The sequence below is a fragment of the Erythrolamprus reginae genome, chromosome 1 (genome assembly GCF_031021105.1).
Source record: "Erythrolamprus reginae isolate rEryReg1 chromosome 1, rEryReg1.hap1, whole genome shotgun sequence".
In the NCBI taxonomy this organism is placed as follows: Eukaryota; Metazoa; Chordata; class Lepidosauria; order Squamata; family Dipsadidae; genus Erythrolamprus; species Erythrolamprus reginae.
Window position 1 is genome coordinate 421,803,386 of NC_091950.1, and position 13,247 is coordinate 421,816,632.

Sequence of the window (13,247 nt, forward strand, 5' to 3'; positions counted from 1 at the left end):
TACAGCCACGCATGGGGAGAGCGATGCATAGGCAACAACAACTGAGAGATTATTATCAAAGAAAATGAGGCCACCTGTGGTTGGGTGGGGCTGTGGTCATTAGTGAGGCTGCTATAAAGAGCAGCCTGTGGGTTTGGCCATTGTGGAGGTTTATCTGATCGTTGTGTTTCGTGCCTGCCTTGCTGACTTTGACTTTTTGTGTGCTGATTTTTCCCCGCTTTGAAACTAAACCAGAGCAAAGTGTGTTTCACTTTGTGAAAGAAGAAGGACTGTGAATTGCCTCCCAACTGCAAGCTAAGTATCACAGAACTGATAAGGGACTTGTACAAATTACCAGTTTGTTTGGAGATGAGTGCTCTGTGCTATACCAAAAGAGGGCTTGGTTTAAGTGAATTTTCATTATAAAGACATTGTTTTCAATTTTCAAACGTTTGTGTGTCTGAAATTTGTACCTGTGAATTTTTGGGAGGATTCTACCAGAGAGCCCGACAGAACAGGTTTTGAAGACAAAAAATTTAAGAGCCTATTACGAGCCGATCGAAGTCGAAAGACACGCGCAACAGAAACAAACCACACAGAGAGAAAACCGGACACAGGGGCCTAATTTATATAGAGATATATATTTATATTTCAATCAAAACACAATTAAATATGGTTTGAGTACTGGAATACTTGGGTATCAATCAGACGATAAGGTGGTACACGGTACCAAAGAAACCTATACACAACTTGTCTCGCTTCTTGGCGGCGTCTCGCTCCAGCCGATATACCGCAAAGTGATGTGCGTTTATAGTCTATTCCACTTTCAAATGGCTGGAGACGAATTAAAAACGTTCCTAAAGGTAGCTTGAGATAAGGGGTCCTTCCTTTCTTTCGTTTTTTTTTTTTTTTTGCACAAGTCTTCAGGAAACAAACGCCGATCAGAATGTAAAAAAAACCAACAGAAAAACTCCGAAGGAATAAAAATGTCGCAAAATAAAAAGAAAATAGCAGAAAGGGGGATAAAGAAAAAAGCCTATCAGCACGACGATTTTGTCTCAAGTATTCCAAACTCTTATAAAACATCTTGCGCAGGGCAAGCACTGGACATCGGAGGAAGTTTTGGATTTATTTAAAGAAAGGGAGAAAAAAAGAGAGGAAAAAAAAAAGAAAAGGCAACCCACCCTCCAAATTGCATTAAAGGAGCAAAGTCAGAAAGTCTGGAAATCTGGAACAATTCAGAAAAATAAAAACCCGAATTAACGTCTAACAGGAGTAGAGTTGTTGTTGTTTGACCTTAATGGACGCACTGTGCAAACGGGAAACACACAAAAGTTCATTGCTTTTTTTTTTCCTTGCATTTTTCTCAGGCGGCTGAATTTTTTTTTGCAGAGTTGAGAAAGGAGTTGCACTTATTTTTCTAGGGGGGGAGGAGTGGTCAAGAAGAGATAGAAAAGTAGAAGTGTCCATTTAAAAAAAACCAACCACCTGTTTGTCTCCGACTTGCTTCTCTTTTCCGGACTGGCCCAGATGCACCAGGAAACAGAATCCAGTTAATGGGGATACTTCATTATTTCAAAGGGTTTTTTCTCTCCAAAAAATGGTTCCGTTTTTTTTAAAGACTGCTCCCCTCTCTCCGCCGCGAAGCCCCCTCCGACCGAATGAAGATACCCCTGAGCCTTTCTGATTGCAAAATGTCTTTTTCTAAAGTTTGCGATAACAACAACCACCAAAAATAAAAAATAAAAACCGCAACTCGGAAAGTTTAAGGGGCCATTTTTGTTGTCTCTGTGCCTAATTGTAGTCCAGAAGGAATTTCCTTGGTAGAAGGGTAGAAAGGTAAGCTATTTCCCTCCCCAGGGGGGAGAATGCACTAGCAGATTTGGGGGGGGGGGCCCTGGGCAGGCGGCTGTGAGGAAGGGGCTTTGGAGAGGGGAAGAAAAATCCGGCTCTGCTTCACTTCATAGGCAGGAAATTCCTGAAGATCATAGCTGAGAAAAATAGAGGAAAAAATAGTTTATTAAGAAACAGGAAGAGATGGTCATACTTCCATTTGCAACACCCAACTTTCCGAGCCCTCTTTTTTCAGTGGGTTCTTTGGGGTGACCAGCAGACCCCTCCCTACTTTTGCAAATGGCGATTCCAGGCAGCCGCCACAACACCCCATATTATTATTATTATTATTATTATTATTATTATTATTATTATTTATTGGATTTGTATGCCGCCCCTCTCCGCAGACTCGGGGCGGCTAACAACAGCACAGTACAACAAAATCCAATGCTAAAAAAACCAGTTAAAAACCCATTATATAAAAACCAATCATACATACAAACATACCATGCATAAAATTGTAAAGGCCTAGGGGGAAAGAGTATCTCAATTCCCCCATGCCTGGCGGCAGAGGTGGGTTTTAAGCAGCTTACGAAAGGCAAGGAGGGTGGGGGCAATTCTAATCTCTGGGGGGAGTCGGTTCCAGTGGGTCGGGGCCGCCACAGAGAAGGCTCTTCCTCTGGGTCCCACCAAGCGATATTGTTTGGTTGACGGGACCCGGAGAAGACCCACTTTGTGGGACCTAACTGGTTGCTGGGATTCATGATTTCCGTCCAAAAGCCACATAGGTAATTCTGCCGACTTCGGCATCTCCGAGCTCACAATGGGATTCGGAGCATGTACAGAATTGGGTTTACAGGGTTGGCTGGCTATAGGTAGTCCTCGACTTAGGACCGCAACAGAGCCTGAAGTTTTGGTTGCAAATCGAGACGGGGTCAAATGGACCACCACCTGACCGTGCCTGATTTTTGATGATCTGGTTTTGTGGCGGTGGTTAAGCCAAGGTAGCATTTGTTAAGTGAACCGGATTGTTCGTTGTGGGGAGATTTGGGGGGAGGGGGCAACCAGAAATGTCATAAACTGAAGTTATGAGGCTGCTTATTATTATTTCATTATTATTCATTAGATTTGTATGCCGCCCCTCTCTGAAGATTCGGGGCAGAGTTTCTTAGTTTCTTGCGGAACCAATGCAAGGAGAGGTGATAGCGTGATATGTCCCACAGTCAACTTTAAGGCTTGTGGACTTCGATTCCCAGAATTCCCCAGCCAACAATGCTTTAAGAGGGGAGGACTTCCACTCCCAGAATTCCCTAGCCAACAATGCTTTAAGAGGGGAGGACTTCCATTCCCAGAATTCCCCAGCCAACAATGCTTTTAGAGGGGAGGACTTCCATTCCCAGAATTCCCCAGCCAGCATGAAGTCTGCAAGTCTTAAAGTTGCCAAGACTGGGCTGCCCCATTGTGGCACCTGAGCCTTTTACCTTAGTCACCTTTTCAACCGCTGCCTGTGGGGGTTGGGCCTGTTGCATGACGTCATTGACAATCATCTTGGCTATCCGCCACGCCATCTCCTCTTGCGCCTAGAAACAGGGAGGAGTCCGTCAGCACAGGGGAATTCTGGGATTGCGACTACTGTAGTTAACTAAAAAAAATAGCATTTAGACTTATATACTGCTTTCACAGCCCTCTCTAAGCGGTTTAAAGAACCAACCTATTGCCCCAAACAATCTTGAGTCCTCCTTTGACCCACCTCGGAAGGATGGAAGGCTGAGTCAACCTTGAGCCTACTGAGATTCGATCTGCCAAACTGCTGGCAGCCGGTGATCAGCAGAAGTAGCTTGCAGGACTGCATTCTAAGCACTAAATTTTTATATGTATAACTATACTGTACAACTATATTTTCAAAGAATATTCAATGGGTTGCTATGGAAATTATCTACCTCTACATTCTAGGACAGGTAGAAACATAGAAACATAGAAGTCTGACGGCACAAAAAGACCTCATGGTCCATCTAGTCTGCCCTTATACTATTTCCTGTATTTTATCTTAGGATGGATCTATGTTTATCCCAGGCATGTTTCAATTCAGTTACTGTGGAGTTACCAACCACGTCTGCTGGAAGTTTGTTCCAAGCATCTACTACTCTTTCAGTAAAATAATATTTTCTCACGTTGCTTTTGATCTTTCCCCCAACTAACTTCAGATTGTGTCCCCTTGTTCTTGTGTTCACTTTCCTATTAAAAACACTTCCCTCCTGAACCTTATTTAACCCTTTCACATATTTAAATGTTAAATGCCAAAGAGATAGGACTTAAGAAAATAACCAAAAAGTATTGAAAAGCACATCACCTCATCTGTATTTCCTTGCACCCATTTCTTCAAAGCTTGTGAAAACATGGACCCTGCAGAAGAGGAAAAAGAAGGAATGAGAAATTTCATGTTTTATGCATGACTAACAGTGGAATTCTGGGAGTGGAAGTCCTCCCCTCTAAATCATTGATGCCTGGGGAATTCTGGGAGTGGAAGTCCTCCCCTCTTAAATCATTGATGCCTGGGGAATTCTGGGAGTGGAAGTCCACCCCTCTTAAATCATGCTGTCTAGGGGATTCTGGGAGTGGAAGTCCTCCCCTCTTAAATCATGCTGGCTGGGGGATTCTGGGAGTGGAAGTCCTCCCCTCTTAAATCATGCTGGCTGGGGGATTCTGGGAGTGGAAGTCCACCCATCTTAAAGCATGCAGACTAGGGAATTCTGGGAGTGGAAGTCCACCCATCTTAAAGCATGCAGACTAGGGAATTCTGGGAGTGGAAGTCCTCCCGTCTTAAATCATTGATGACTGGGGAATTCTGGGAGTGGAAGTCCACCCCTCTTAAAGCTGCCAAGGCTGAGAAATCTTGAGTTGGGAGAATCTTGCCTGGAGGCGGAAAGGCAGCTCACCTTTGGACTTCTTGATGTCTGGCTCTGGCTCCGATTCCCTAATGAACTGGCCCAGGTCGCTCACGCGGCCAAACGTCATCTTCCTGCAGCAGAAGGAACAGCCGTCTTGTTAGCTACAGGGTATGGGGTTGGGGGGGGGGTTCACCAGGTCCACCGCAAAGAAGCCAGCCCCGGTTCAAATCACACCTGTTTCCCTGCAATTTTTTCCCTGTTGCAGAGAAGGCGGCCTTGTTCTCTGATCTTCACACAAGAATTGTACATATCATGACAGCAGCCAGAACAGTATGTGCATAAAATTGGAAATTGAATAAGATGCCAAACAAAAGGGAAAGATTTTAGAATGTGCTGAAATGAAAAGACTTACTTTGAAACTTAAGTACGCTGATGATACCCAGCTTTACATCTCCACCCCATGTCCAGTCAACAAAGCAGTGGAAGTGATGTGCCGGTGTCTGGAGGCTGTTGGGGCCTGGATGGGTGTCAACAGACTCAAGCTCAACCCGGATAAGACGGAGTGGCTGTGGATCCTGCCTCCCAAAGACAATCCCATCTGTCCGTCCATCACCCTGGGGGGGGGAATTACTGACCCCCTCAGAGAGGGTCCGCAACTTGGGCGTCCTCCTCGATCCACAGCTCACATTAGAAAACCATCTTTCAGCTGTGGCGAGGGGGGCGTTTGCCCAGGTTCGCCTGGTGCACCAGTTGCAGCCCTATCTGGACCGGGACTCATTGCTCACAGTCACTCATGCCCTCATCACCTCGAGGTTCGACTACTGTAACGCTCTCTACATGGGGCTACCTTTGAAAAGTGTTTGGAAACTTCAGATTGTGCAGAATGCAGCTGTGAGAGCAGTCATGGGCTTCCCCAGGTATGCCCATGTTTCGCATCACTCCGCAGTCTGCATTGGTTGCCGATCAATTTCCGGTCACAATTCAAAGTGTTGGTTATGACCTTTAAAGCCCTTCATGGCATTGGACCAGGATACCTCCGAGACGTCTCCTGCCGCACGAATCCCAGCGACTGATTAGGTCCCACAGAGTGGGCCTTCTCCGGGTCCCGTCAACTAAACAATGTCGGTTGGCGGGCCCCAGGGGAAGAGCCTTCTCTGTGGTGGCCCCGACTCTCTGGAACCAACTCCCCCCGGAGATTAGAACTGCCCCTACTCTTCCTGCCTTCCGTAAAGCTCTTAAAACCCACCTTTGCCGTCAGGCATGGGGGAACTGAAACATCTCCCCCCGGGCATGTACAATTTATGTTTGGTATCTTTGTGTGTGTGCTTGTTAGTACATTGGGGTTCTTTTTTAAAACTTTTTTTAAAAAATATTTAAATTTATTTGACTCTATTTGGATTTGTACGATTTGTTTATGCTTTGTTGTGAGCCGCCCCGAGTTCGCGGAGAGGGGCGGCATACAAATCTAAATAATAAAATAATAAAAAATAAATAAAGGATATAAAACCTGGGGAAAGTTTTATGAATGGATGGAAACTGAAAATGGTTAAATGGAAAAAGTAATTTAGGATGCTCCTTAAAATATTTTACTTGAGAATGAAATGTTATAGGTTGTTATTTTTAGGCACTGAAGCTCTGTTTTTATTATTCCATGTATGTTTTATTGTATGTTGAGAAAAATAAATAAAAAAATTATACCCCCACCCAAAAAATGCGAAAAGGGATTGAAAGCTGACCAGTGGGGAGAGTAGAACAGAACTGCGAAGGAGGGTACTTGAGCAAGACTACAAAGCCCATCCCTTGAAGAAAGGGGAAACCAAACGGTCGTTATGTGCGAGGACTGGCCATAAATTGCTTTTTTTACCCTCAGCTCTGTCGTAACTTTGAAGGGGAGGCTAACAGGCCCTAACTTGAGAACTAGTGATATTGTGGCGGGGTAGAATAATTCCTGGGTGTCCTTAGAGAGGGGCGGTATATAAATCCAATTAATAAATATAATTAAAATAAATAAAATTTCATCTTGAAAGCCTCCCCCAAATTTGCCACATCGTATCCTAAAGAAGTACAGTAATACCTCATCTTACGAACCTAATTGGTTCCAGGGGGAGGTTCGTAAGACGAAAAGTTCGTAAGATGAAACATTGTTTCCCATAGGAAACAATGTAAAATCCATTAATCCGTGCAATGAAAAAAAACCCCCGCAAAAAAACGCCACCGCCGCCCAGCTGTCACCTTTTGAAACAGCCGGGGGGCTTCCCAGCGTCCACCTGAACCCGAACTCCAACCCCGAACTTCCGGGTTCGGCATTCGGGAGGCCGCCGAGAAGCCCCCCGTCTGTTTTAAAAGGTGACAGCCGGGCGGCGGGGCTTCCCAATGGCCTCCCGAACCCGAACTTTTGCCGAACTTCCGGGTTCGGCGTTCGGGGGGACGCTGGGAAGCTCCGCCGCCCGGCTATCACCTTTTAAAACAGACGGGGGGCTTCTCAGAGGCCTCCCGAACGCCGAATCCGGAAGTTCGGGTTTGGCGTTCGGGTTCAGGACGACGCTGGGAAGCCCCCGGGCTGTTTCAAAAAGCGACAGTTGGGTGGCGGGGCTTCTCGGCGGCGGCAGCGGCGGGTTCGTAAGAAGAAAAAAGTTCGTAAGAAGAGGCAAAACATTTCTGAACCCCGGGTTCGTATCTCGGGTTGTTCGTAAGACGAGGGGTTTGTATCTTGAGGTACCACTGTATATACCAAAATTAGAAATAATAATTATAAATACTGTTTAAAGATGATGTAAAAAATAGGGGAAGGACACCAAGGATGCAAGAGTTTAAAAAACACTAGAGTAACAGTCTTCTAGATAAAAAGGATGTTTGCTTAAAACCAGACAAGCATTTTAAAAGCTGGCAGGCCCATCCCAGGTTTCTGATTTCTTCCGTCTGCAGTAGTAGCCTCTGCCTGGGTTCCCGGTGGCTATGTGGCATGGGAAAAAAACACAAACGAACTCTTACCCGGCGTAGGTCCGCTGATAAAGAGACTCTGGGTCCAGGCTGGCAGCATCGACAATTATTGCTTCATCAAAGTTTTTCAGGATTTTTACGTTGGACTTTTTGAGGCTGGGCTGCGATGTTAACATTCGGGTATTATGATCCAGAGGACGAGAAGAGGAAGGGGGGAAAAGAAAAGAAAAACTTCATATACTGTAACTGTAATCTGGATCAGGCTTCCCATAAAAGGACTGTCTGTCTGCATCTATCTAATATCTCTCTCTTTCTATTTATGTAATCATTCTGTCTATCCATCATCTGTATGTGTCTAATCTCTCTATATCTAATCTCTCTCTTTAATCTATCTTTCGAATGTCTGTCTATCCCTACCTGCCCACCTACCCACCAATTGGTCTATTTCTATACCTGTCTATTTTTTCTCTTTCTCTCTCTACTTACATACCTTCCTACCTATTTATATCCATCCATCATCCATCCATCCATTTTACCATCTATTTATCTACCCATCTATCTATTTACCTCTCTCTCCCTCTCTCTCATCTATCCATCCATCCCATCCATCTATCTATCCATCATCTATTTATCTACCATCTATTTATCTATCTATACCTACCTCTTTCTTTCTCTCTCCCATCCATCCATCTATCATCTACCTACTTGCCTACCTAACTACATACCAACCTATCTTCCATTCCATCCATCTTTCTGGAATTTATCCTTGCTGGGGGAATTCTGGGAGTTGAAGTCCCCAGGTCTTAAAGTTGCCAAGGTTGGAGGACACCCCTGCCTAAAATGCACAAACCCATTGCATAAAAACGGAAGAATTTTTTCCCCCTCACTAGCATCAACTTCTCTATTCCAAACTGAGCCACAAGACTCACCGCCTGCCTTTAATAGCCTATGATGGTTTGTTTTTTCCCCCTACTGGCCACCAACAATTAAAACATAGAAACATAGAAGACTGACTGCAGAAAAATACCTCATGGTCCATCTAGTCTCCCCTTATACTATTTCCTGTATTTTATCTTAGGATGGATCTATGTTTATCCCAGGCATGTTTCAATTCAGTGACTGTGAATTTACCAACCACGTCTGCTGGAAGTTTGTTCCAAGGATCTACTACTCTTTCAGTAAAATAATATTTTCTCATGTTGCTTTTGATCTTTCCCCCAACTAACCTCAGATTGTGTCCCCTTGTTCTTGTGTTCAGTTTCCTATTAAAAACACTTCCCTCCTGGACCTTATTTAACCCTTTAACATATTTAAATGTTTCGATCATGTCCCCCCTTTTCCTTCTGTCCTCCAGACTATACAGATGGAGTCCATGAAGTCTTTCCTGATACGTTTTATGCTTAAGACCTTCCACCAGGCTGATTTAGATTTTGCCAAGTATCAACACAGCTAAAGGATCGATGGGCCTTGTTCCAGAAGGCTGCAGACAAGGCGCAATGCACGCCTCCTAAATCTCACCGCGCCTTGTGCAGCAGGGTGCCTCTTCCTGCCGACTGCTTGATGCCACTTCCTGTTCTGTGCTTTGCTGTTTGAATTTCCTCCTTGCCAGATCTTTATATTTGCAGAAATATAAATGAAACACCCATGTAACCCTCCTCCCTGAACGAACGAAACATAAGTTTCCTGACATGCCGTGCCAGAGAAGGCTGCACAATCCTTATAGCATCCTTCTAATTTCTAATTTTAATTGTCACTCTCGGGGTTTTATATATACAGTGATACCTTGTCTTACAAACCCATCATCATACAAACTTTTCGAGATACAAACCCGGGGTTTAAGACTTTTTTGCCTCTTCTTCCAAACTATTTTCACCTTACAAACCCAAGCCACTTCCACTGGGATGCCCTGCCTCCGGACTTCTGTTGCCAGCGAAGCACCCGTTTTTGCGCTGCTGGGATTCCCCTGAGGCTCCCCTCCATGGGAAACACCACCTCCGGACTTCCGTGTTTTTGCGATGCTGCAGGAGAATTCCAGCAGCGCAAAAACAAGCGCTTCGCTGGCAACGGAAGTCGGGAGGTCGTGTTTCCCAGCGAGGGGAGCCTCATCGAAATCGCAGCATCACAAAAACATGGAAGTCCGGAGGTGGGGTTTCCCATGGAAGGGAGCCTCAGGGGACTCCCAGCAGTGCAAAAACAGGCGCTTCGGCTGGCAAAAGGGGTGAGTTTGGGGCTTGCACGCATTAATCGCTTTTCCATGGATTCCTATGGGAAACATTGTTTCATCTTACAAACGTTTCACCTTACAAACCTTGTCCCGGAACCAATTAAGTTCGTAAGACGAGGTATTACTGTATATATATAAGGCAGGGTCTTATTTTCTTGATCCAACAGAAAAAACATGTAGCCCCTCCCTGGTACAAAGCTGAAGGGATCAGATCCTGTGGCCTAGAGGTTAATTCTCTGCCTTACAAGGCAGAAGCTACAGGATCAAATCCCAGTAAGGGTATGGCTAGCTGATGAGGCCAGAACAAGGCCGAAGTAGTGCTATTCTAGTCTCCCTTAATTTAATTTTTTTTTTAGCAAAAACATGTGATACATATATACATAGCAAAATATGTTTAGGCTCATAGCAAATGTTTTTGCTCATATATATACAGTGGCACCTCTACTCAAGAACTTAATTCATTCCGTGACCAGGTTCTTAAGTAGAAAAGTTTGTAAGTAGAAGCAATTTTTCCCATAGGATTCAATGTAAAAGCAAATAATGTGTGCAAACCCATTAGGAAAGAAATAAAAGCTCGGAATTTGGGTGGGAGGAGGAGGAGGAGGACGAAGAGGAGGACAGTCGCTGCCCAGAGCAAAGGGAGCGTTTCTTTTCTCTGGGCACTGGCAGAGGTTTATTCCCTCTCCAAGCGCCCAGAGAAAGGAAAATGCTTCGTTCGCTCTGGACTGACAAAGCCTCCTTAAGCGCCACCGAAAGGCTCCTCTGGCAGCCCAGAAAAGCCCGAGATGGCCGGGATTAAAGGGGGAATGGCAGGAAACTGGCCGGGCCTTCGTGCCGCTCTCAAATTTCCAGGGAAATTTTTCTGGGCTCGGGTTCTTAAGTAGAAAATGGTTAAGAAGAGGCAAAAAAATCTTGAACACCTGGTTCTTATCTAGAAAAGTTCTTAAGTAGAGGCCTTCTTAAGTAGAGGTACCGCTGTATAGGTATTTACTGCCTTGGAAATGGCCCTGGGTTGGGCCGAGAGGCAAAAAGGAAGCTGTGATGCTCAGGGTGATTCGACACAAAAAACATGTAACCCTTCCCTGGTACAGAGCTGAAGGGATTGGATACTGTAGCCTAGAGGTTAGAAACATAGAAACATAGAAGACTGACGGCAGAAAAAGACCTCATGGTCCAGCTAGTCTGCCCTTATACTATTTCCTGTATTTTATCTTACAATGGATATATGTTTATCCCAGGCATGTTTAAATTCAGTGACTGTGGATTTACCAACCACGTCTGCTGGAGGTTTGTTCCAAGGATCTACTACTCTTTCAGTAAAATAATATTTTCTCACGTTGCTTTTGATCTTTCCCCCAACTAGCCTCAGATTGTGTCCCCTTGTTCTTGTGTTCACTTTCCTATTAAAAACACTTCCCTCCTGGACCTTATTTAACCCTTTAACATATTTAAATGTTTCGATCGTGTCCCCCCTTTTCCTTCTGTCCTCCAGACTATACAGATTGAGTTCATGAAGTCTTTCATAGAAACTGTGATTAATTATCTTACAAGGCAAAGGCTGCAAGTTCAAGTCCCAGTGAGGGTATGGCTAGCTGATGAGGCCAGAACAAGGCCGAAATAGATCTATCCTAGTCTCCCTTAATTTTCAAACTCAGCAAAAAAAACATGTGTACACAGGTTTTGCTTTTGGGGGGGCGGGGAGACTCTCCCCGCCCACCGCACTGTCACCCTACTTTCGGAGTAGGTCCTATTTTCAGGCCAACACGATGGTCACCAGAGCTATTAAGAAGAGGCAAAAAACCCCAAAACCCAACCCCAGAGCCCGTAGGAAGACTTAAAAGGGTTTGGGAGTGAAAAAGAGACCCACAGGTATCCAATGCGCACCTGAGAAGCAGCCCCGCTGTCCGCAGCACCCACGTGGGAATAGTGGTCGGAAACGCTGCCGAGACCGTGATGAACGTTGAAGGCGAAGCCTCCGCCGGCATACTCATCTCCCCGGACTGAATGGATGAGGTCGTTCAAGTATTTGTAGTAAAGATTGCTGGACAGGAAGCTGGGTAAGAAAACCTGCGAGATGGGGAGAGAACATGGGAAGGTGGAGATGACGGCCGGACGTGTCCTTAGAAGAGAATGGTGGGTAGCTCAGGATTGAACCTGGAGTCCTTGGTGGACGCTGAGATGGGCTGTTTTGTTTGGGAGAGGGAAAGAAAAGAAAAGAAAAGAAAAAAGAAAAAAAAAAGAGAGAGAGAGATAGAGAGATGTGGAGGGAAAGAAAACAAAGAAAGAAAAAAAGGGAGGGAGGAAGAAAAGAAGGAAAGGAAGGAAAGAAAGAAAGGAAAGAAAGATGAGAGGGAGGGAGATAGGAGAAATGTGGAGGGAAAGAAAACAAAAAAGAAAGAAAGAGAAAAAGAGAAAAAGGGAGGACGAAAAGAATGAAAGGAAGGAAAGAAAGAAAGAATGGAAGGAAAGAAAGATGAGAGGGAGGGAGATAGGAGAGAGGGAGAGATGGGGAGGGAAAGAAAATAAAGAAATAATGGAAATAAAGAAAGAAGGAAGGAAGGAAAGAATGGAAGGAAGGAAAGAAAGAAAGAAAGATGAGAGGGAGGGAGGGAGAAAGAGAGATGGAGAGAGAGGAAAGATATATATATATCTAGAAAAATATATTTCTCATAGAAAACAGAGCCACAAAACCAAATGGCTCTTGGGAGCTTTTAAGGTTGCTGACCACTCCCCTGGTCTTGGTTAACAGATGATAGAAAAATTCTTCTCTGCCAATGGTGACAGCGACATCTCACCTTATATAAAGGAGTGTTTCTCAAATTTTTAAGACAGATGGACTTCAACTCCCAGAATTCCTCAGCCATTATGTTTTAAGTCATGCCAATGGGGAATTCTGGGAGTAGAAGTCCACCCCTCTTAAAACAAGCTGGATGAGGAATTCTGGGAATTGAAATCCACACATATAAAAAAATGCTGAGAAACTCTTGATATATTTTTTTTTAATGATCTCAATGGATCCCCATCAAGCAGCCATTGGAGATCTCCCCACAGCTGAGCCCTCTTCTGTTTCCTTCACCAGATCCCTCAGTGTCCTGTCAGACTATTCCCGGGCTCTCCCTGATCCGGGTTGGGGGTGGGGGGTCCATCCTCACCTTCTCCATGGTGGTCCAGGCCTGTCGCAGTGGAGTGGTGAAGCAGTTGGGGAGAGGTCCGCCTTCCCTACAGATGTTGGACTCAATCTCCAACCGTACGGAGTCATCGAAGCCGAGCGGGTGAGTGGACTGGAGAGAGAAGTACCTGTTTTGAGTGGAGGGAAGATGGAGACACTGAAGGTGAAAATGTATGACTGTTTTGATTGGGTTTTATAATAGGATTTTACTGGT

The 13,247-nt window shown here is 44.9% G+C and overlaps 1 protein-coding gene across 2 annotated transcripts in view; it reads right to left on the reverse strand.

Annotated features, from left to right (window-relative positions):
- Positions 1–604: 604 nt before the first annotated feature.
- Positions 605–13,247, reverse strand: part of AKAP10 (A-kinase anchoring protein 10) — a 67,566-nt gene continuing 54,923 nt past the window's right edge. The window contains exons 10-16 of one of the 2 annotated variants that reach the window (XM_070735400.1): positions 13,017–13,161; positions 11,749–11,931; positions 7,692–7,801; positions 4,749–4,831; positions 4,163–4,215; positions 3,294–3,392; positions 605–1,970 (exon numbers count right to left, since the gene is read on the reverse strand). In XM_070735400.1, coding sequence (XP_070591501.1) covers positions 1,965–1,970; positions 3,294–3,392; positions 4,163–4,215; positions 4,749–4,831; positions 7,692–7,801; positions 11,749–11,931; positions 13,017–13,161 — 679 coding nt within the window. In that variant the 3' untranslated portion in view covers positions 605–1,964. The remainder of the gene's footprint in view (positions 1,971–3,293; positions 3,393–4,162; positions 4,216–4,748; positions 4,832–7,691; positions 7,802–11,748; positions 11,932–13,016; positions 13,162–13,247) is intronic. The other variant, XM_070735401.1, reaches the window with a different exon arrangement.